The sequence below is a fragment of the Annulohypoxylon maeteangense genome, assembly GCF_022496945.1.
Source record: "Annulohypoxylon maeteangense strain CBS 123835 unplaced genomic scaffold GGS22scaffold_1, whole genome shotgun sequence".
In the NCBI taxonomy this organism is placed as follows: Eukaryota; Fungi; Ascomycota; class Sordariomycetes; order Xylariales; family Hypoxylaceae; genus Annulohypoxylon; species Annulohypoxylon maeteangense.
The window spans coordinates 2,918,393-2,941,402 of record NW_025953248.1 but is presented as its reverse complement, the minus strand read 5'-3'; the positions used below and the strand labels follow the sequence as shown (position 1 = coordinate 2,941,402).

At 46.8% G+C, this 23,010-nt stretch overlaps 5 protein-coding genes across 5 annotated transcripts; 3 read left to right on the top strand and 2 right to left on the bottom strand.

Moving 5' to 3' along the window:
* Window positions 1-50: 50 nt before the first annotated feature.
* Window positions 51-3,149, bottom strand: GGS22DRAFT_150643 (uncharacterized protein). The gene is made up of 3 exons (XM_047959340.1): window positions 2,552-3,149; window positions 1,835-2,389; window positions 51-1,775 (listed from the first exon to the last, which is right to left on the bottom strand). The coding sequence occupies exons 1-3, from the start codon at window positions 2,855-2,857 to the stop codon at window positions 417-419; spliced, it is 2,220 nt and encodes a 739-aa protein (XP_047824175.1). The 5' UTR covers window positions 2,858-3,149; the 3' UTR covers window positions 51-416.
* A 1,456-nt stretch (window positions 3,150-4,605) lies between these two features.
* GGS22DRAFT_183688 (uncharacterized protein) lies at window positions 4,606-4,969 on the top strand (the record flags this gene model as incomplete). The annotated part of the gene is made up of 2 exons (XM_047964113.1): window positions 4,606-4,655; window positions 4,804-4,969. The coding sequence occupies 2 exons, from the start codon at window positions 4,606-4,608 to the stop codon at window positions 4,967-4,969; spliced, it is 216 nt and encodes a 71-aa protein (XP_047824174.1).
* A 269-nt stretch (window positions 4,970-5,238) lies between these two features.
* GGS22DRAFT_150641 (uncharacterized protein) lies at window positions 5,239-9,953 on the bottom strand. The gene is made up of 6 exons (XM_047959339.1): window positions 9,639-9,953; window positions 8,969-9,418; window positions 7,607-8,903; window positions 7,480-7,551; window positions 7,365-7,433; window positions 5,239-7,312 (listed from the first exon to the last, which is right to left on the bottom strand). Exons 2-6 carry the CDS (start codon window positions 9,285-9,287, stop codon window positions 5,569-5,571), a joined length of 3,501 nt encoding a protein of 1,166 aa, XP_047824173.1. The 5' UTR covers window positions 9,288-9,418; window positions 9,639-9,953; the 3' UTR covers window positions 5,239-5,568.
* A 3,966-nt stretch (window positions 9,954-13,919) lies between these two features.
* GGS22DRAFT_150638 (carbamoyl-phosphate synth) lies at window positions 13,920-21,363 on the top strand. Its single transcript, XM_047959338.1, has 3 exons — window positions 13,920-14,774; window positions 14,828-20,889; window positions 20,947-21,363. Exons 1-3 carry the CDS (start codon window positions 14,144-14,146, stop codon window positions 21,001-21,003), a joined length of 6,750 nt encoding a protein of 2,249 aa, XP_047824172.1. The 5' UTR covers window positions 13,920-14,143; the 3' UTR covers window positions 21,004-21,363.
* Window positions 21,364-21,520: 157 nt separating this feature from the next.
* GGS22DRAFT_150637 (pyridoxamine 5'-phosphate oxidase-domain-containing protein) lies at window positions 21,521-22,851 on the top strand. The gene has a single exon (XM_047959337.1). The coding sequence runs from the start codon at window positions 21,759-21,761 to the stop codon at window positions 22,719-22,721; it is 963 nt and encodes a 320-aa protein (XP_047824171.1). The 5' UTR covers window positions 21,521-21,758; the 3' UTR covers window positions 22,722-22,851.
* The last annotated feature ends 159 nt before the right edge of the window (window positions 22,852-23,010 follow it).

The window sequence follows — 23,010 nt, the reverse complement described above, 5'->3', positions numbered from 1 at the left end:
CCCACCAAGCATCTCGTTTACAATCACCTTAGGGCCATAACACCAGACAATTGAAACAGTACCTATTATTGCCCGCTCAGGTACCTGACTAGGTACACTAGGTAGGTAGGGAATAATACGTAACCAAGTCGCCTAGGTAAATATCGCTCAGGGCGAATATATCCTCTAACCATCTCACACCTACTCTAGAAGGCTATTACAAACACAACCGAAGGTGGTTACTAATTAAGGAGTCGTAAAATCCAATGGGATATATCCTCACCCCTTAATACCAAGAAAACTCGCTTGCTAGATCATCCCATCATGGCTCATATCTCCCACAACATAAAAGCGCCAAGAACGAAAAGAATTCATGAAGCCGCCATGCTACCTAATCAACAACATAAGTACCCCGGATTTGCCTTGGATGATTGAGCTTAAGGTTCTTCGACCTGAGACCAAGCCTCATCGCTGATTTCGTCGCTATCGTCGAATTCGAACGCATCGTCGGTATCATCGTCCAGCTCGTTTACGTCATCCACCATGACGATAGAGGATGTAGACATAGTGTTTGTTCCTCCCATAGATACGCCATCGTTTATAGTAGTAGGCACTGCGTTAGAAGGCACAGCGGCCAGCGACCGTCCGGCTGTTAGGGTAACGGTGCTAGCTTGACTGGGCGTCTTGTCCGATTGGCAGATACTCGAGACATCCGTCGTCACCGTCTCACCGGTGCGATATGCTGGGCCGGGTCCGATGGGGCCAAGGTCGGCGTCCGGTACAGTAGGTTCGAAAACACCACCCGTGCCATCATCAAATCCACCAGCCCAAAGTGGGAGGTACTGGAACTCCTCGTCCGATAATGCTAGAAGCAAATGCCTCGATCGGGTCAGAGGGGCTTCCGAGTCCGGTTTCGTCCAGATGAACATTAAACGCTCTATAGCAGTATGAAGTTGGTCGCGGAACTTAGGTAGATCAAAATAGAAGTTGTCATACACCCTAATTCCAAACAAATCTCCGCTGGTAGGAGCAAGATAGCGAATATTATTGTTCAGCTTGGCGTTGAACGCATCTATGGTATCGCCTAAAAAGTGGTCCGGATAGGTTTCTCTGGTATACGCGTAGGGTATTGATGTCAGCTCCTCCCAGAAGGTTGGAGTTAGCAGATGCTGAGCATCAGTGAAGTTTTTGTAGATGAGGGCAGTGGGGTTCCATCTCGTAGCTGGGACATAGCATCGACGGTCGCGATCGTAGTCTCTTTGCAGGTCATTACCAGGCGAGGAATCCATTGCCTCGCACACGATCCGACCATTATATTCTAGTAATCTATTAAGAAGGGCCGTGTACCGTGTGGATAATTCGCATAGTTCTTCTGGCGGTGATTGTTCGGTATCGTGGCTCGTATTGGCAGAAAGAGCGCTGCGAATGAGATTGCCCGTCTGCACGAACTTCTGATATTCCGATATTCCGAGCAGATCGTAAAACTGATCAGATTTCAACTTTGCGAGGATCTGCTGGACACGGTCGACAAGCTTAAGTGTTGCATATTGAACGACCGTTTGCAAATCGTCGGAAAGGTCTACACGAGGACGACCGAATATTGTATACCGAGCTGCGTCCACACGAGGCTCAGCAGCTAGAGTATCAAGGGCCCTCTCAACTACGAGAACACGAAAGGCGGCTCGGGTGACGTTGGATAGTTCCAGTTTCCATGCCATCGTGAAGGCAGCCTCGGTGTTGATATCAACAAAGTCGGTGTTAGGCTCTACCATCAACCATGTGCACACCGAGTCCCGCTAAAACATCAAGTTAGTACCCTTCTTGTGATAGGCAATTAGTTCGGGGATCCGCTTACAATGGCATTGGTACAATCCAGTATTCTCGCAATGCCGGTGAGAGTATATGCCCGCGGTGCAGAGTTCAAGACTAAGTCGTGGCCCTGGATGGCTAAGACGAGGCGAATGATGTTAGCGCGATGCCGGATTGGACAATAATCAAGGATGGCCCTAGATTCCGACAATATGATATGGTCCAGATCAATTTTTGGGAGTACCTCTCTTCCCATGTCATGATCAATATACTCATCAGTCTTCTTGCAGTCGATAGGGACTTCATTATGAGCAGGGCAGTGGTCGTCGTGTCCCGAAACAAAATATTTCGATATTCCAAGCCTCTCTTTGGACATCCACCAGTCTCTCACGCCGAGAGGGAGAGATAGTTCCATAAGCTGAGCTGCCAACTCATCTCCTTCGACCGAAGGTGTAAGATCAAGAACATATTTCTGTGGGAGAGGTTCACCGATCCTCTTCCGGATACGGGCCTGTCCCTCGGGGGACAATAGCTGTGCGAACACTTTCGAACCAGTAGCAAGAAGATTTTCCGAATTGGCGTGGAATCGTTTCGAGGTCCACTACGACGCACCCTGAATCAGCTCTATATCGAGATGCCCATTTGATCATAGGGTATTCCCTATCTGTTGTGTAGATGGATGGGCTTTATGAAGACATAAGAAAATATATATATATATATTTATATAGGTATATGATATTTGAATGTCTGGAAATGCGCCTACCGTTTCCCGTTTACAATTCTTATAGCCTTGAGGGAAGTTAACTATGATTAATGTATCACCGGATTGACATTCAATTGAAACTTGATGGATCAAATTGATATCTCGATGTTCTCGATGATCGGAATCGTAGGTTCTGCTCCCTTGACTTGGGTGCTCTTTGAGCAATTGGCTGATAGCCGCATCAAGTAGGGAACCTTGGGGAGGGGGTTGGGTTGACGGAATAGGCGAAGTAGATGGTATAGGAGAATCCGATCTTTCTTGCATGTTCTGCTCCTGGCCCTGTCCCTCTGTATCTTGTGTGGACATGGTGAGTATAAGGATCGTCTAAAGCGACCAAAGTAAGACGACGACCTGGGTTTGCCAGAGTAATTGGTGATAAGTTGCGCGTATGGATATTACGGAGGGGTATCCAAGACTAAGGCTGGGCAAAATGGAAAAGTATACAGGAAATTAAAGAGATGGAAGAAGTATATTGTGAGGGAAGAGATGAGATTTAAAAAGGAATGAGAAATCAAATAGATGGCAAGGCTGTAGTAGTAGCTGCCTTTTGGCTGATGCCTCACGACTGCCTTACCTGTAAGCTTCCAGAGCTCTTGTCTCGATGTGTAGATACCCCTGTACCCTGCACGAAGTGGCAAACTTTACCCATGTTCATGTATAACGTAGGTACCTACCACATGCCGTTACTGCAGAAAAGTCCGCGCCGCTTCAGCCACTATAACGCACCTCTCTCGTACCATGATTGGTCAACATTGTCTCGAAATATGACTGCATTTTAACTGTGTATTTAACACGGTCACTCTTTCTAGCCCTATGGCACCGTGCTGGTGCACTTCAGACGGACTGTGCCTAGGTACTAGGAAGTATAGGTTTTTCAGAAGTGGCTTAGATATATCTAATGAAGTAGGTACCTGTGCCGCGTCAATCAGAGGCTGTGTTTGGTATATAGTATCATGGTTTGGTATAGAAACAGGTATACATGTAAGTCATGGACACTTACCTTTCTTGAATACATCCATGGATACCTACTAGGTAAGTATCTACTATGTAGGTAGTATGCTAAGGTGAGAATCATATTTGACTGCTTTTAAAGCTGCCTACTACAAATGCATTGAGGTGGCGATTGGCTGGAGGTAGACGTATCAGTAGACATATTGCGAACAGACTGACAGGGTAGATTTAAGAATTGATATGTCATTTTAAGAGATGATTAATTGTAGGCACCTACCTATATACTAGGTACCTAAGCTGTTAGGCAGCTAAGTCAACTGGTTTTATAAATGAATAGTAGAACTGGTTTCTAAAGTTTTTGCTTCAGCCTACCCCGCATCTCCAATGGTTTCCAAGCTTTAAACGTCGCAACCCGTCCTTACCCGATAATCCAATACCGAATCCAACTCTAAATTCCCCCGCTAATGCAAACTCATGAGGTTTAGTAAGTTTCCAGGATTTCTTCTCAGTGCACCCCATTCGCTCGCGTGCTCCTTGTCCCTTTTCGGTCAAAGTTTAGGGCACCCACAACCAGGTTCCCTTAACTTCCCTTATTTTTTTCGTTCCGCATCCGATCGCACCATTAGGACCTCACCAGTATCTGCCCACTCAACCGAGAATCTGGGGAATCTAGACCGACTACCCCTTGTATGACATAAATATGGAGAATATCTTATCGGTTTTTGATGGCAGGCAGCTAGGGTGGCCATCGTGGTACACGCACATAGCGGTCAACACCCTGGGATCTGAATACATAAACCTCTGTCACCTTGTCTGGGCAAGCTTCAAAGTTTCTCAAGCTTCTCTTTGTCTAGATAAAAGGGTACATTACATAATACAACCATTTATATTCCTTGCTTAACACACAAGGTAACTATTACATGGATCCCTGAGTCGTATTTATTGTATACCATATACAAAGAATCATAATTCAAGCTATCATAGCCATAACAACCAATCCTCTGAGAGTACCAGGTTCCTAGGGCAGCGTATCCTTAGGCTGAACTCAAACAAGCATAATAATTGCTATTTCTATCCAAACAGCCTTCACAGCCGATACAATCATGGATCGAACCGGAGCATCACGAATTGTCAGCGGAGGACGTCTCAACATGTAAGTCTAGGAGTTTCGTTCTCACCCCCGGTTTCGGATCCCCTCTTCCAACAATCAGCGTGCAGACAATGGGTCTTGTTTCTTATACTACCTATACACATCCACGTAGACATGCAAGAACTTGCCAAACTAACCTTTGGCTCTGTAGCGCTCGCCACCCTGGTCTCGCTCTCGCTGCCGTCGCTGCAACGGGTATCGTAGCTGCCGTGAGATACCAACAATCCGCCATGAACCGCAACGAGAAAGCCCAGAAGAGCTCTGCCGAGCACCCGAACTTCTACGTTAGCGTCGATAGGAGTGGTGGCGGGATCTAGATCAGGGGAATCCGAGAGTAAAATCCAGAATGAGATGGGATCTACGACATATTGAAATATATACATATGAAGGGCAACCATGAGAACCTTAAGGGTGGATATGTTCAGATTCAATCAAATATTTGATGAATTGAACCTGATGTCTTACCATAAATTGGTAGGTTCGGTTGGCTTCAAATTAGACGAATACGTGTACCCAGAGACGTACGGACTAAGAATGGTTGATGTTTTTCAATATCACGTTAGAGACCGAATAGATGAAAATAGTATAACACCAAAGACACCAATAAAGTAAAATAATTTTAAAGGCCTGTTGATCGTGTTCATTGTTGCGAATAACCATCAGCCTTAGCAAGCTGTTTTATACAACCCAGTTCCGGCTAATAGTACAACCTACCACACGGCATATCATGACCATATCAGATGCACAGATGGCGGGTATGCCCTCAAACTCCTTCATGACGGCACCGAACCGGAGCTTAAGCTCGTTCACACCTGCCACCTGAACCTCGAAGCAAGCAAACCAAAAACGCCAGAATGCATGACTTTTATAGAGTCAGCAACCCTCAACACACCCCATATACATGTACCCGGATCAATTAAAACGAACTTCCTCTTCTTCTTAAGACACTTTTGGCCGGCTCAGTCTCAGATCTCGCAACCTCCTTGCCCTTATCCTTTGAATCTCCACTCTTTAGAACAGTCATAGTTGGCGGAAAGTTTTGTTCCTTGGAACTTCCGGGCCGGCTCTTTCTACCCTTAACCGCTTTCTCGGATTTATTTTTATTACTGGATAGCATCTCGCTACTTGTACTTGTCTTCCAGCTATTGTCGTCGCCTGAGTTCTGTGCTGTTGGTACTGTACTTCTCAAGACTCTCATCTCTTTGGCGACGTCCGCGAGGCCCTCCTCAAGAGTCTTCATTCGAGCTAAAACTAGCCGACTCATTCTATCAGCGTCCTCGCGATCTTGATTGCCTCGATGCAGAGCTTTCAATTGGCCAGTAGCCATAGCCATTTGCGTAGCAAAGGATGATGCAACCGCCCCAAATTCATGATGTCCATCAAGCCCCATGTCAGAATTGATATCCACATCGATAGAAGAGAGTTGCCGATGTCTCGGGTCGAGGTTAAGGAGGGTGGAGCGGTTAGGCGCCGATTTTATTGGTATCGACCTTGGCCGGATCGTGGATCTGGGCTCATTTGGTATCTTTCGTGGTGAGCGTGTCCCACTTGGGTCGGCCGATTCTGCGGTCTTAGTTAATCGGCTCGTTCGCGGCCGAGAACGTGTCCCGGATGGTTCTTCAGATATCGAAGATGGGCTAAGTCCGTGGCGACTAGGCCCTTGTGGAGCATAGAGAATGGTATTGGTAGAGAGTGTGCGGCTATGTAGACCTTGGCGGTTAGGTTGGTTGCCAGCCCTCGGTGACACGAAGGACGGGCTCTGGAGGTGCGAGGAAGAGCTTCGAGAGGACGGTACAGTCGATCTACGTCGTACCGCTGGAGGGGTTGTAAAGTAATCATCCTGTTCGTCTTCGTCAGTTTTGCCATCACGGCGATTTGCAGCGACTGCTGCTTCATCCTCTTCATCCTCGTCGTTTGTTACGAATTCGTCATCGCCGTCAGCTTCTGTTTGATCCCTATACCGTTCCTGTTGTTCCACAATTTGGCCATTTAATTCTCTAATGTTGGAGACGGGAAAGGCGTTATTCGATATAAGGTCCGCCGGGTCACTTGCAGCCGATCGAATATCAGAGACGTGCCTAAACCTCTTAGGAAAATCACGACTCATGCTCATTCTTCGCTGCGATAAACTCGGGCGACTATCGATTGTAGGCCAATGTGATAAGCGTTCCCCAATCTCATCATTGTTATCCATCCAATTTCGGATAGCTGTCTGCGTTTTCCTCCTTTCCTGTCTCCTCTGACTTCGTAGTGTGCCAGCATCTGGGGGGCGACGGAAAACCTCCTCAAGAGCACGATCTTTTTGGAAACCAGCAATCGATTCTTCGCGAGTTCGCAAAGTTGGGCTAAACAGGGCTGGGCCCCTGATACTGGGATCGGCGAAAGATATTCCTCTGGTTGTATGACGCCCTGGATTCTCAACTAGATCTGTAGGTTCATATATGGAGGAGGCGAGAAAGTATTTCTCGTAAAGAAATATACAGAACAACAGAGGAAAATGAGTGAGTTTGATGATGGTACGATTCAGAATGACAAATTGTCTTATAGGCATAACGTATCGTAATGGCATCAAGATCCAAGCGAAGATATTCCCAGGAGCAACGTAGGAAAAGAGTGCATCATTCTTAACCATGGATATGGTATTGATCGCGAATAAGAACCTAGGCTGGTGTTAATATATAAATTTAGTGATGCAGTAATGAAAATACTTACTGATGCTCTTCATTGGCGTTCGACGCAATGCGCATAAATGAATTTGTCAGAACAGTAATCAGGATTGTCCTATTTCTTGTTAGGACAGTAAATTAATTGTTAGAGGTGAACTTACACGACGACGTAATGAGTAAGGAAAAGGAAGAACGCCAGTACTGCCCTGCCTAGATAAGAATATCCGGGCCACCTAAGAATCATAGTAATTAGCTAATATTCGGGAACCAATGGTACGTTAAACATACGCGTCCCACGCAGCTGGCGTGAATCCCATCAATATCTGAAAGATCTTAAAAGCCACATCGGAAGCGTCGTTGTGGACGCCGGAGAGCGTGAAGAACACGAAGAATCCGGAGCAACAAATTAGGATAAGAAAAAAGCAAGAGGCCATTTCAGATGACATATATCGGAAGCCAATCAGGAGCTGGGAAAAGTATTCATAGTGGTCTAAGACGCTGAAGATGCGTGGCAACAAGAGAATTGCGTTTGCTGCCAGGACATCGTATGCCATCTCATTCCAATGAAAGGGGTTGACGAGGAAGACACCATAAACCCTCATGCAGTAATAAATGATGAGAAGTAACAGAATACCAAGGTCGAATATGTTCCAGAAGCTCATGATATACAGAGAAAATCCCTGCTCGTTGAAGCCGACGACCTCATCAAGCATGAAACCCGCGCTCCAAAACCAGAAAATTAATTCTAGCTCAGTAATGCGATTAGACCTCCGTATCAAGACAGCAAGGAAGAGGCATATCAATATAAATAAAGAGCATGTTGATAGAAATTGTCTATATCGCGGGACACGAAGACGAGATAGCTTCAGGGGAGAGGCTTGGCGCGGGTCATATAAAGTGACAGCCCGTCGAAGAGGTGCCGCATGTAATGGAAGTTGGGACTGTTCTTTAGCAGGTTGATGGCTGAGAAGAGGTGTTCTAGCATTAATTTGGCCGTTGCGAGTATTTCCACCCGAACCTGCAGGCGTAGAAGGCATCCTATGGATATTATCCTGGGTTGAATAAAAACTGATTGCGCCGTTCCATATAGCCTCAAGTTGCTGAACCACTAGCGGGTGCGCTAGAAAGTGTTTGGCATTGCTTCGGATAGCTACCTCGAGCGTCGAAGATCGAGCTGCAGCCGGGCGAGCTTTGCTGTCGGATGCCTTCGCATTGGGGATATTCGGCGTGTCGGGAGCTCCTTGGAGTGGGTAAAAGTCATAGGACAAAGCGTCGATAAGCTCCCTCGTGGTGTACTCTTTCAACAGTTTCAAGGCCAGGAGCTCACAAACTCTCGCTCGCGTGATACTGGTACCTGCGTTACCCGGATACAGTTGCCCCTCCTTCGCAAATTGTAGACAGTTTGCCATGAGGGCGTACAACGTCACGCGGCTGAAATGCAGAGTCCGAATTTGTTGTTGCATAGGCTTGACAAGGAATTGGGAAACCTGCGGCGACCGAATTTGGTCCCATGTTAAAGTAGTCTCGGTTTTTGTTTGGACGATTATTCTGATGGCATGGACGACATTGTAGACTGGTATTGAATCTAATCCAATTATAAGCGCATGTTCTTAATAATATAGGCTCATCGCGAAGCAATTGTAAACTTACCGAGGTGGCTGGCGGAAAATAGAGGTATAAGGGAAGCCGAATTCCTGCGCGCATTGGTTTCTTGATATGGCCAAGTCACGCGGGGACCAGACGGCCTATCGTCAAGATCAAAGTCGTCTTCATCATCCTCGTCGTCATCGTCGCCCTCAGTAAAATCGGCAGTGGCATGTCGTTGTCGTCGTTCGCCATAATCGCGGCTCGCCTGACCAGGAGAAGGTGTGTTCGGATTTGATTCGAAAAGATGCGCCGAGTCGACGCGCCGAACGGGCTGTCTTGGTCGCAACAGCGAGGAAAGCATTTCCTTCGCAGGAGGAACCATCTTCAACTCCTGTTCCCCCTACCTCCGCGGCAGTGGCTAGGGGAGATATAGAAGCATTGGAGGGACCGAAAAAGGTCAAGTGCAGTAGATTCGCCGACGGCTCTAGCTCGTTCGCTCGTGTGCGCGTGACGCTACACAGGATGAGTTGACCGCGAAGCGCGGAAAGACAGAATATGGGATACAGAAAGAAGTAGACAGGTAGAGTGAAAAAGACGACGATAAGGACGTTGTGAAGATCTTGACTAGTAGCATTGACCTTTGACAAGGAAAGCAGCTACGAGCTCCCAAGCTATCCCACCGAAGTAAAGAGCCAACAATTACTACCTGGTAGACAGGGATACAAGGGCTTACCTAGAACTGCTGGAAGTAGTAGCTCAGGTGGAACAATCCACTATTTGCGCCTCCTGCGCTCGCTGATAGCTAGTCTGCTAGTGCACACCATCACCTATCACGATCACAAAATGACACACCCACCTCCAACCTCTACCGCGTACTGAGTCAAGTGTGACTAGTACTTGGTTAGATATATATCGGAGCGGGTTCTCTATCTGCATAGTATAGCGGCAGGGACTCCATGACGAAGTTAGTCCGCAGATCTGCGAGGAGACTTTCGGGGCTTTGAAAGGGAGAAGGAATTTTTTAGCATTGACAGGAACGGAAGAGATGAGAGACGAGCTGGACGAGTTAAATTGTTAATGCAAGTAGTAATTATCCTCGGGAGCCACAAAATAGGAACTAGCTACACCACATGCCCCGGACGCTAGCTAAAAATCTTCATGCACGTTCTTACCTTCCTTCCCTCCTCTGCTTTTTACTTGCAGGAAGCTGCAGCATGCATTGCAGATTGCAGCGCGCAGCAGGCTCGACGTTACATCATTGATAGGATGATGTTATGATGTACGTAGTAGTACGGTAGCACAACATACTGCTCACCCTTGAACTCGCCTAGGAAATTTCCGCATCAAGCATCCTACACCACCATATTCGTCCACAATTGGTCACTAGATGCAGTCATCGCAGAGGGTTGCCTCCTACAGCTCCCATAAACTTGTGCGTATTTGCTCACACCGCTCACCTCCAGCTCTAATAATCCTTCAATCATATGCCACACAACAACATTAATATAAGCTCATCTTCATCTAGTTCCACTCAGTATTTACACACTACTAAATACTAAAAGTTGATATAAGAGAATTAGACCAAGGACTTCGGAATATACCTTAGGTGTTTCTTACATCTACAAAACCTACCGGACTACACACGGAAAAGTCCGCTCATCGACCTACATAACGGTAATTACCCCCCAAATAATACAAGATTTCGTGCAGGTAGGTGAGGAACTAGGTACACCACGTTGATCGACAGAAATACATACTCATTGCCTACCAACTCGGCGCTACAGTAGCCTGCATCTCTCGGTCTAGAGATTACGCCACTCGTTTGTATCCAGTCACTCGTCACTTACACGAGAACGCCTCCTTCGCCCTCCCCGAATAAGCTGTGCTACTGTCGAGGCCTATTTGAGAACTATCAATTTCTACCTCAACCAACCATTCTAATTGGCTAGGAGAATACTCTCCAAAGAGTGCCACATGCTACATATGTCTAACATTTCCAAGCGATAGCGAAACACCCAAGTCCCGGAGATGATAGTTCTCTTTTCTTTTCTTTCCTATCGTTCTTTAAGTTGAGGTTAATTCACCGCTCCTTCAACCACCTTCGAGTCCAAGTTTCCTGATTAGTACGATTTTAAGGTTACATCCATCTAGTCTGAGGATAGCCGACGATGGCACATGATGAGCATGCTCCCTTGCATCTAGACCCTTAGGACATACCACACACAAAATAACTTTTTAACTCTAATCTTCTACCCCACGTTTCTTAAGCATTGGTGCCGGAGATATATGAATAGTAATGCATTCATACATGTGGATATAGCCATACGATATCATACTATTTAAAACGAGAGCATCATAAGTTGAGATCAATTCTATTCGTGATAATAGTTCAATTAAGTGACACTCATAAAACTTCATGTTCTGAAAAAAGCATTACCCTTAATACTGTAACTAGTAGTCTTCATTGGAGAGATAAGCTTAGTCATCTTATATGCCAACCTTTAAATCCTCTCGTCTCGTCTTAGCAACCTTGAAGTCAAAAGGGGGAGGGGAGGGGTAAAAAGATTATCGACTGTTAGCAATGAAATAATGCCAGGATCGAGCTTTACGACTACGGCCTAGCGGACTCTAATGGTGACCTTCACAAAGAACGGGGGCGTACGCTGTAGTGGGTGGCTTGCGCCTCGAATGTTGCGTGTATGTTTAAAACCTGAAATCAACAGCAGGGCTAGAAATCACCTTAGACGCAGCTTAAATATCTAAATGTCGGCATCCGCGGATGCCTATGTTCACATTTACGTACGTAGTACTCGTTTAAACAAAATCGTGCCATATCATGGAGTTTTAGTTTCCTTGGCCGACCTCAACTCTTGTTTCCTCACAACATATGTTATCATTTCCTAGCAATAGAAAGATGAATTTGCTGGTTATCAGGTCAGGAGGCCTTAGAAAGCCGCTTGTGGTTATAAGGGATATTACGCGCTTTCTTATGCGGAACCGGTAAAGTACTATACTTAGGTGGGTAGGTACTTGGGCGTGCGTTATATTGAATACCATGAGTTCTATCTCAGAGTATAGATTCTTAAGAAGCTTAAATCATATTAGGTAAATGGGAAACGTGAAGTGGTAATAACCTTATCTACTAGGTATATAACTTACGTTTCTATTGATCTTCACACGAACGTGTAGTTACCTTCCATATAGATAATTTCGATAGGCAACAAGTTTATAGGTAGGTACAAGCAAGCAACTAAGTATCAGGCCTATGATGAACAATGCTATTCCAATACGCGCAAAAGTCGTCAAGTAACTGGCAAATGTATGGCAAGTTATCAATCAGATGTAGGTAAGTACCTAGTTATTCTTGAGATGTAGGCGTATTGGGGATGAAATGGAAAACGAACTTCGAACGCAAAGTGTTGTTTTTGGCCTCACTATCATGGACACTAAATCCTGGAACTTTATAGAGGGTAGGTTGCTTTCACCACTTTTAACCCAGCCGCCCAGTCGACTCCTTTAGCGGCTTCCACCTAAGAATTCGAGAAGTACCTACGTCACAAAGAAGAGGCTCATCTACGCCATAATGCAAGGATCACTAATACCTACCATACTTCATCAATCTTCCAAACCACGTCCGTGACAAGATCATTAGAGTCCTACAGATATATTGTATCGCGAGAGCTAGTAGTGTCAGGGGTTGAGAGGAGGAATCGAGGTAGCGGCGTACTAGCTGTAAATTGTGTAACGTGTGTGGTGGAATATAAAAGGGACCGAAGGCTCTCTAGAAAGATTAGCGAGATCTATAGCGAGCTTATAGCGAGCTAACTGCTACCATAGCTCCCTCTTTCCAACTTCCCTGACAAGTAGTAACAGCGTTGAGCCAACGAATAGGTCAATGGTAACTACCTAGTTCCGTCTTTTGGTACTTATATAGCCATGGGCACCGTTGATAGCTTAATATCGTCAATATAAGCCAATGACTTGCTTAGTATAAAATATAGCGACTTTCATTGTCGCCCTGGTTTGCCGGGGAAGGGTGTTAAAGTGAAGAATGTGACGAGCCCAATTTCTATGCTATGACGTAAGCATGTACCTACTAGGTAGGTAGCCATATGCACTTCTAAATGTTTTTAAAAAGTATTTTGAATAATCAAATCCATAGCTAGATTTAAGAATTGAGATCTCTCACTTTTGATAACAGGTAATGAGCTTTCATATAATGCTTATTGGTCCGGTAATTGAGGCTCCTTCGACAATTCTGGCAATTGATCACATACCTCCTATTTTTTAAGTTCCCTCCAAAACAAAACTTCCAGTCCCACCTTAATAAGTTTGAATAAATGTTTGACATATAAATATGTAATACAAAGCCTCTAGGAGATGAAGATATATTGATTTTATATTTCGACTATTGATTTCTTTCTTCGAAAATGGATTAATTTGTGTGTTTTCTAAGGTTATAACCTAGGTCTTTTAAAAGAGAGGGGCTTTTGGAGCTTGGTGGGATGCTAACCTGGAGCCATGCGGGAGAGTTTATATTGTACCCCGCTAAGCCATCGGCGCTTCTACGTAGATCTAGATGTCAGTACTTTAGAAGTCTCATTGAAGTTTACGAACCTTCTATTATTGAAATATCTATATGGATATAATATTAGAAAGAATACAGCACCTCCATAGGTAGGTACCCAGGTACCCAATAGGTAGTGGACTCGAGAAATCTTTTATGGTATGACATAATTTATCGGATGACAAGAAAAAGGTAGGTCAAAGATCGAGTTTGGGTTATACGCGCGACCGTAAAAGGAAAGGCCCTGGTGAACTAATGCTTAATTCGAGATTCTCACTGCTGATTGGCCTTTGCAGGGGACCTCTTACGTCGTATTGCATTACAATTGGTAGCCCCGCAAGCCATTCAAAGCGGGAGCTTGTATGTAGCACGAAAATAGAAGGGACGAACTGAAAAAAAAAATGATGAAAATTTCTTGGTCAGAGCTAAAACTTTTTTCTCTTCAGTTTCGGAGTCGAATCTTGTAGGAAACATTCTCTTGCAATCGTCAATTGAGTTTTGCGACGACATGATATTCTGAACTGACTACTTCTTTGCGGCCTTAGAAAGCTCTACTTATGAGCTTCCTAGTTGCTGCTTCCAATTAACCCCTCTCATCGCACTGTTCTAAACATTCCCAGTCGACTTTAACACCAACGTCCCCCACCGGCTAATAGCCATTACGAGTCGAAATGGTTGATTCCGTACACTATGAGCCCGCCTCTGCGCGGATTGTGGGCTCCGAGGATGAAGGTCTTATGTGCCTTGATCTCGAGGATCACTCTTCCTACCAGGGGTACAGTTTTGGTGCCAAGAAGAGCATCGCTGGAGAGTTGGTTTTCCAGACAGGTATGGTAGGATACCCAGAGTCGGTAACAGACCCTTCGTATCGTGGACAGATTCTTGTAATCACATTCCCTCTCGTGGGGAACTACGGTGTCCCTTCTAGGGAGACGATGGACGAATTACTTCGTGACCGTCCCGCACATTTCGAGTCTTCTCAAATCCATATCGCCGGTCTCGTCGTGTCTTCCTACGCTGGCGAAGATTTCTCACACTTCCTCGCGACCTCCTCCCTGGGAACATGGTTAAAAGAGCAGGGTGTCCCTGCTATGTATGGCGTCGATACTAGGGCTCTGACAGAACGTATTCGACAAGAAGGTAGTATGCTAGGCAGAATGTTGTTGCAAAAGCAAGGCTTGACAAATGGAACAACCAACGGTGTCAATGGCACTGTGAATCATCAAATTAAGCAAGACTGGAAATCGCACTTCGATTCGATCGACTGGGTCAATCCTAACACGAAGAACCTTGTGGCTGAGGGTGAGTGCCCCCATAGACAAAGTATCCGTCTTCGTATACTCATAGATTTCCAGTCTCTATCAAACAGCCCCAGCTCTATAAGCCGGTTCCATCTTCCGCGCTCAAACATCCTTCAGGACGTCCTCTTCGCGTACTCTGCCTAGATGTTGGCATGAAAAATAACCAACTCAGGTGTTTCTTAAACAGAGGAATCGAAGTTCTCGTGTGTCCATGGAATCATGACTTTGCAAATGGCGCCGGAGAGGAGTATGACGGTCTTTTCATCTCGAACGGCCCAGGTGATCCGGCCGTCATGCACGAACCCGTAGAGCAGATTGCCAAGGCGATGAAGGCTAACCGTACGCCGGTATTTGGTATTTGTCTTGGACACCAACTACTTGCCCAAGCTGCCGGTGCGAAGACTGCCAAGATGAAGTTTGGCAACCGAGGACACAATATCCCCTGCACAAGCATGGTAACCGGAAAATGTCACATTACTTCTCAGAATCACGGTTTCGCGGTTGATGCCGGATCCCTCCCAGAAGAATGGAAGGAACTGTTTGTGAATGCCAACGATGGCAGCAATGAAGGTATCATGCATGTCAGCAAGCCGTACTTCAGTGTACAGTTTCACCCGGAAAGTACACCGGGTCCTCGCGATACAGAATTTCTATTCGACGTTTTTATCAATACTATCGTCAGTTGTGCCAAGAACCCAGAACTTCTTGAATCTCCGGTTAAGTTTCCTGGAGGCACTACTGAAGAAAATGAGAGGTTGCATCCTCGTGTCAGCGTCAAGAAGATTCTAGTCCTTGGAAGCGGTGGCCTGAGTATTGGACAGGCAGGCGAATTCGACTACTCAGGAAGCCAAGCCATCAAGGCTTTGAAGGAAGAAGGTATCTACACCGTCCTAATCAATCCTAACATTGCGACGATCCAAACCTCGAAGGGTCTCGCCGATAAAGTCTACTTCCTCCCCGTTACAGCCGAGTTTGTCCGCAAAGTCATCGTTCATGAGCGGCCGGACGCAATATATGTTACATTTGGCGGCCAAACTGCTCTGCAAGTTGGCATTCAACTTAAGGATGAGTTTGAAGACCTCGGCGTCAAGGTGCTAGGCACTCCTATTGACACGATTATTACAACGGAAGACCGAGAATTATTTGCCCGCAGCATGGACTCAATTGGCGAGAAGTGTGCCAAATCTGCCTCTGCTAGCAGCGTAGATGAAGCAATGCGAGTTGTGAAGGACATTGGCTTTCCTGTTATCGTCAGGGCTGCTTATGCTCTGGGTGGGCTGGGCAGCGGCTTTGCCAACAACGAAGCTGAACTCCTGGATCTCTGCAATAAGGCTCTAGCGGCAAGCCCGCAGGTTCTAATCGAACGAAGTATGAAAGGCTGGAAGGAAATCGAATATGAGGTTGTGCGGGATGCCCAAGATAATTGCATCACCGTCTGCAACATGGAGAACTTTGACCCTCTTGGTATTCACACAGGCGACTCGATCGTTGTCGCGCCATCGCAGACATTGTCTGATGAAGACTATAACATGCTACGGACGACAGCAGTCAATGTTATCCGTCATCTAGGTGTAGTTGGAGAGTGTAACATTCAGTATGCCCTAAACCCATTTTCAAAGGAGTATTGCATCATCGAAGTCAACGCAAGACTTTCAAGATCATCCGCTCTCGCATCTAAAGCAACCGGATACCCACTCGCCTTCACCGCTGCCAAGTTAGGACTAGGGATCCCGTTGAAGGAAATTAAGAACTCGGTCACGAAAGTAACATGTGCCTGCTTCGAGCCGTCATTGGATTACGTCGTCGTCAAGATGCCCCGATGGGATTTGAAGAAGTTCACAAGAGTATCTACACAACTTGGATCATCAATGAAAAGCGTTGGTGAGGTTATGAGCATTGGAAGGACATTCGAAGAAGCTATCCAAAAGGCAATCCGAGCCATCGATTTCCACAACCTTGGCTTTGGCGAAACGAAAGCTCTCATGTCAATCGACGACGAGCTGCAAACTCCATCTGACCAACGTCTCTTCGCTATTGCAAATGCTATGCACGCTGGATATTCAGTAGATAGGATCTGGGAACTCACTAAGATTGATAAATGGTTCCTGCACAAACTCATGGGTCTAAGCCAATTCAGCAAAGAAATGGCCAAGTACAATACAAGCCAAATCTCGCAGCATATCGATCTGCTTCTTCAAGCAAAACGCCTCGGATTCAGCGATCGTCAACTAGCAAAGTTCTGGGATTCCAACGAACTAGCAGTAAGACGTATGAGACTCGAAGCCGGAATCACGCCATACGTGAAACAAATCGATACAGTCGCCGCTGAATTCCCCGCCTATACCAACTACCTTTACCTCACATACAACTCCTCCACACACGATCTCGACTTCAACGACCACGGCGTAATGGTTCTCGGATCAGGAGTCTACCGCATTGGGTCGTCGGTGGAGTTCGATTGGTGCTCTGTCAGAGCCATCCGCACGCTTAGAGAGTCCGGATTCAAGACAATCATGGTTAACTTTAACCCCGAGACTGTCTCGACTGATTATGACGAAGCGGATAGATTGTATTTCGAGAACATAAATCTAGAGACGGTTCTTGATATTTATCAAATGGAATCGGCTAGTGGGGTTTTGGGTGCTATGGGTGGTCAAACACCTAATAACATTGCTTTACCACTACTTCGTTCGGGTGTGAAGGTTTTAGGAACCTCTCCGGAAATGATCGACAGGGCTGAGAATCGTTATAAGTTCTCTCGTATGCTTGATGAGATTGCTGTCGATCAGCCAACGTGGAAAGAACTTACTAGCTTTGAAGATGCTAAAAGTTTTTGTAGGAAGGTCTCGTACCCAGTCTTGGTTCGACCTTCGTACGTCCTGTCCGGTGCTGCTATGAATACGGTGTATTCAGAAGCGGATCTCGAGTTATATCTTGAGCAAGCTGTTGAGGTGTCACGTGAACACCCTGTGGTTATCACGAAGTATATCGAGAATGCTAAGGAGATTGAAATGGACGCCATCGCTAAGAACGGAACTGTGGTTGGACATGTCATTTCCGAACATGTCGAGAATGCTGGTGTTCATTCCGGGGATGCGACTCTTATACTACCGCCTCAAGATCTTGAACCGACCACGATCCAACGTATCGAAGAGGCTACGCGAAAGATTGGTGCTAAACTTAATGTCACGGGTCCGTTCAACATTCAATTCATTGCAAAGGACAACGACATCAAAGTCATCGAATGTAATGTTCGTGCTTCACGTTCATTCCCTTTCGTATCAAAGGTCATGGGGGTTGACCTAATTGAGATGGCAACCAAGGCCATCATGGGGATTCCCTTCACGGAATACCCACCAACCACTTTGCAGCCGGATTGTATCGGAGTGAAGGTTCCACAATTCAGTTTCTCGAGACTTTCCGGGGCCGACCCAGTGTTGGGCGTGGAGATGGCTTCGACTGGAGAGGTTGCTTGTTTCGGTATGGACAAGTATGAGGCGTATCTTAAAGCGCTGATGTCAACGGGCTTCAAGATCCCCAAGAGTAACATCCTGTTATCGATTGGCTCTTACAAAGACAAAAAGGAGATGCTTCCATCGGTTGAGAAATTGCAGAAAATGGGATATAAGCTATTCGCTACTGCAGGTACTGCTGATTTCCTTCAGGAACATGGTATTCCCGTCCAATTCCTGGAGGTCCTCAGCAACGAGGAAGACGACCAAAGATCCGAGTTCTCGCTCACGCAACATTTGGCAAAGAATATGATCAATCTCTATATTAACTTGCCATCTAACAATAAGTACCGTCGACCTGCCAATTATATGAGCAAGGGATACCAGACTCGACGAATGGCCGTGGATTACCAGATCCCGCTGGTCACAAATGTCAAGAACGCGAAGATCCTCATTGAGGCAATTGCAAGACATTTCGAGCTAGAAATTAGCAATCGCGATTATCAGACAAGTCATCGTACCATCGTCTTACCAGGATTGATCAATATCGCCGCTTTTGTACCTGGAATTGGTACTCAGGGTAGCCACGATCTACAGGCCGTTACCAGAGCTTCAATTGCCTCCGGTTTCAGCATGATAAGAATCATGCCCATGGGCGTTGAAGGTGCTATTACTGATGCGAGGACATTGAAGATTGCTCAACAAAGCAGCAAGCGCGGCGGTTATTGCGATTACAACTTTTCCGTCACAGCCACCTCCAACAACTCCGACCAGATCAGCCAGGTGACAGGCGAAGTCGGATCGCTCTTCATACCGTTCAATCATCTGTCAGATAATATCAGCAAGGTTACGGCGGTCACCGCGCACTTTGATTCATGGCCCATTCACAAGCCCATCTTGACCGATGCGAAAACAACAGACCTCGCCTCTATTTTGCTGCTTGCGAGTCTCCACAATAGGCGCATCCACGTTACAAGTGTTACGACCAAGGAAGACATCCGTCTTATTTCCCTAAGCAAGCAGAAAGGCTTAAACGTTACTTGCGATGTATCGGTTTATTCGTTGTACTTGTCGCGAAAGGATTTCCCTGAGTGCCAATGTCTTCCCGATCCTGAAGACCAAAAGGCACTCTGGGATCATCTCAGCACGATAGATGTGTTCTCCATTGGCAGCCTTCCTTACCAGCTTGCGCGCCACATGCAATCTGATGCAAATTCGGTAGACATCGCGGACCCCACAGTCGGTATCGCTGATGCTTTACCTCTTTTGTTGACCTCTGTCACAGAAGGCAGGTTGACAATTGACGACGTGAAGACACGTCTTTACGATAATCCGAAGGAGATATTCGAACTCCACGAGCAAGTTGGAACCTCTGTTGAAGTTGAAATTGACCGCCCATACACTGTACCGAGAACATCGTCCTGGTCGCCATTCGCTGGCAAGACCATGCGCGGGGCAGTTCAAAGGGTTACTTTTAACAACAAGACCGTCTGCCTCGATGGAGAAATCATTCCGATCAGCCCACTTGGGAATGATATGTCTACTCATGGCAGTCTGCCTACACCTTTGTCGCCGCCTATGAAGTCGATCCCTCAACCATCGCACCCGCTCGACGTTCTCCGTGCCCGACGCCTTTCAAGCCTTGGTAAGCCAGCGGGTATTCCGCGGCTAGCTGATAGCGAGGTAGATACGGTACGCCCTACCTCGCGAAGTGCGCCCGCCTTGGATGAGTTTGGTTTGCCAGGTCCTGCGCGAGCGCCTTTTGTTGATTCCCTGCATGACCTTCTCATGCAGCCTTCCGCATTTAAAAGTGCGCATGTTCTCTCTGTTAAGCAATACACAAGGTCCGATCTTCATTTACTGTTCACGGTGGCCCAAGAGATGCGCCTCGGCGTTGACAGGGAGGGCGTTCTCAATATTTTGCGTGGTCGCGTGCTTTGCACTATGTTTTATGAACCGTCGACGCGCACCTCGGCATCTTTCGACGCCGCTATGCAACGCCTAGGTGGCAGGACCATCGCAATAACACCGACACATTCATCTGTTCAGAAAGGAGAGACTCTTCAAGATACGCTCAGGACGCTCGAATGTTACGGAGACGCCATTGTACTGCGCCACCCTGAAGAGTCGTCGGTGGATGTAGCGAAGAAGTATAGCAAGGTTCCTATCATCAATGGTGGGAATGGAAGCAAGGAACATCCCACTCAAGCTTTCCTCGACCTTTTCACGATTCGTGAAGAGCTTGGTACTGTACAGGGCTTGACGATCACCTTCATAGGTGACCTTCTTTACGGACGGCCAGTGCATTCGTTGGTGTACTTATTGCGACATTATCAAGTCCAGGTTCAGCTTGTTGCGCCAAAATCATTGGCACTTCCGGCCGAGGTTCGCAGCCTGCTAAAAGAATCTGGGCAGCTGCTTTGTGAGTCCGAAGAGCTCACACCAGAGATTCTATCTAGGAGCGACGTGCTGTATTGCACGAGAGTGCAAAAAGAGCGCTTCCCAAGCGTCGAAGCCTATGAGAAAGTCAAGAACTCATACCGTATCGACAACGCAACCCTCAAATATGCAAAGCAGACGACACGTGTGCTACACCCTCTCCCTAGGAATGAGGAGGTTGCGGAGGAGGTTGATTACGATCAACGCGCAGCTTATTTCAGACAAGTGAGTGCTTACGGAAGACCCATCGTGACAATGAAAGACATGCTAACATAATTATAGATGAGGTATGGCCTTTACTGCCGCATGGCCTTGCTCGCTTTGGTCATGTCTGGTTGAAAATTAGACATACTTTCTATTGTAATGGCCAACTCGCGCCTTTACGTTCGTAGACAATCTTTCTTATAAGATTGTGATATAAGGGTTTGTTTTCGAGGAGCATAAAAGTTAGATAGTCATATCGTCTCCTTTCGTAAAGGTTTATCAAAAACTACTAGGTACCCGACGTATATTTGTAGGAACACTACACTAGACATTGATTAGGCTCACGCCGTTTATGAGTGAATGATTTACGTATAAGGTATAGGTAGGTAGGTAGGCATATTACGTACTAGGTATGTATGTTAGGGGTATAGGTATGTATTGTATGTATTATAGGTATGTATTATACGTATATATATATATATATGTGTGTGTGTGTATGTGTATACGTGTATACGTATATACCTACGTATGTTTAGTATATAGAATCATTTAATTATAGAATTATCTGAATTATTATTTTGTTCCGTTATGTCTTTTCGTGATGTGTGGTGGCTTAGCGTTTAGTGGTTTAATTCTACTAAGGTTAGATGGTGACGGTGCGCTATAAATACTACCTAGCCTAGAGGTATTGGAATGCTCGGGTAATGACGGCATAGGGCTACTTTTCAGTTTACTCTCGAAAAGTGCTAGAGCCCCTCTAGAGACGCTCCAATAGAAGTGTTTAATCATCGTTATTAGACATAGCCGCCTACCCTCCTACCTGACTAAATCCACTTCTCCAATATCACACCACCGCCTAAAGGGGGCGACCACTCGTTTTTTTCAAACTGATGCAGCGCTTCGTCCGCCGACTAAGTACTATCTCATCATCTTCACGGCTAGCACAGATCGCATTTCACCTGGCCTACGAACCTATCACCCGTCGCACAATGGCTACGGTATCTACTTTAGGCCCGGCGCCTTGGCGAAAGCTCTTTCTGGACCACGTACAGACAATGCCGTCTCCGGAATTCAGCCTCGCCACAGTCCGCAAAACTTCTTCCCTCACGGGCCTCGCGTACGCGCCGCGGACCCGTACGTGCGTCTTCCGCGGCTTGTTCGCGGACTTACCCGTGAACCCTAAGAACGAGGCCGAGCTCAACCCGGATATCTACGAAAGCGACTTCCTGACGCTGACTACGGACTGCCGCATGGATAAGATGGCAGAGCTATTCGACGTGGACGCCGATGACGGCGCGAACGAGGGGCTGCTTAGGGGATCGGGGGGCGGCGCGCCTGTTGAAGCTGTGTTCTGGGCGAGGGAGAAAGGCACGCAGTGGCGCGTCAGAGGGAAGGCGTGGGTCCTCGCCCCGGACATCGAGGGCTCGGCTGAGGGCAGACAGGTGATCACGAAACTCCGCGCGCGCATGCGGAGGAGGAAAAACGCCGGGTCGGAGCCTGCGGACGGCAGGCTGTGGAGTTTCGGCCGCGAGGTCACGGCGCATTTCGGAAACTTGAGTCCGCAGATGCGAGGGACGTTCCGGAACCCGCCGCCGGGAACGCCGGTCGCGCTGCCGGTTAAGGATGGAAGGTTGGGGCTTGGGCAGAAGGTGGGGGATTTGGAGGATGAGGTTGCGAGGGGGAATTTTAGAGTCGTGGTTATTGTCCCGGATGAGCTGGACCAGGCTGATTTGAGCGATCCGGAGGCTCCGAGGAGGTGGTTGTATACGTTTGTCGGGGGTGGGAAGACGGAGTCTACGACGCGGGGCGGGAGTATACGGGATGGGTGGGAGAAGGTTGAGGTGTGGCCGTAGTTGGGAGGGGGGATGAGGAAAGAAATACCTACGTTGAGATGGGGGAATAGGTAGGAAGTGAGGTCTAGCTGTCGCGATAAAATTTACCTACGTAGGTAACTGAATATAAATATATACCTTCTTGCTCTAATGGCCGCTCTATTGCTTACGCTGACGGCTCGGGAAATGGGTTCCTGCCCTTACATGCAGTATGTAGTACACTCGATAGTGATGATGACGGCGGTTCGCGTCGTGCCGGTGTGCTACCCCCAACTTACCTAGGTACAGGAACGGGAACGGAGACGGGAAC

What these genes read in the sequence shown, in the direction of transcription:
- GGS22DRAFT_150643 (XM_047959340.1), bottom strand. Translation starts at nt 2,857, where the DNA reads ATGTCCACACAAGATACAGAGGGACAGGGCCAGGAGCAGAACATGCAA. An exon ending in AGAATTGTAAACGGGAAACG is followed by an intron (nt 2,390 to 2,551) that starts GTAGGCGCATTT and finishes GGTGCGTCGTAG; the next exon opens with TGGACCTCGAAACGATTCCA. An exon ending in TGGATTGTACCAATGCCATT is followed by an intron (nt 1,776 to 1,834) that starts GTAAGCGGATCC and finishes TTGATGTTTTAG; the next exon opens with CGGGACTCGGTGTGCACATG.
- GGS22DRAFT_150641 (XM_047959339.1), bottom strand. Translation starts at nt 9,287, where the DNA reads ATGGTTCCTCCTGCGAAGGAAATGCTTTCCTCGCTGTTGCGACCAAGA. An exon ending in CTTACTCATTACGTCGTCGT is followed by an intron (nt 7,434 to 7,479) that starts GTAAGTTCACCT and finishes AACAAGAAATAG; the next exon opens with GACAATCCTGATTACTGTTC. An exon ending in AACGCCAATGAAGAGCATCA is followed by an intron (nt 7,313 to 7,364) that starts GTAAGTATTTTC and finishes ACACCAGCCTAG; the next exon opens with GTTCTTATTCGCGATCAATA.
- GGS22DRAFT_150638 (XM_047959338.1), top strand. Translation starts at nt 14,144, where the DNA reads ATGGTTGATTCCGTACACTATGAGCCCGCCTCTGCGCGGATTGTGGGC. An exon ending in GAAGAACCTTGTGGCTGAGG is followed by an intron (nt 14,775 to 14,827) that starts GTGAGTGCCCCC and finishes ATAGATTTCCAG; the next exon opens with TCTCTATCAAACAGCCCCAG. An exon ending in GCGCAGCTTATTTCAGACAA is followed by an intron (nt 20,890 to 20,946) that starts GTGAGTGCTTAC and finishes ACATAATTATAG; the next exon opens with ATGAGGTATGGCCTTTACTG.
- GGS22DRAFT_150637 (XM_047959337.1), top strand. Translation starts at nt 21,759, where the DNA reads ATGCAGCGCTTCGTCCGCCGACTAAGTACTATCTCATCATCTTCACGG.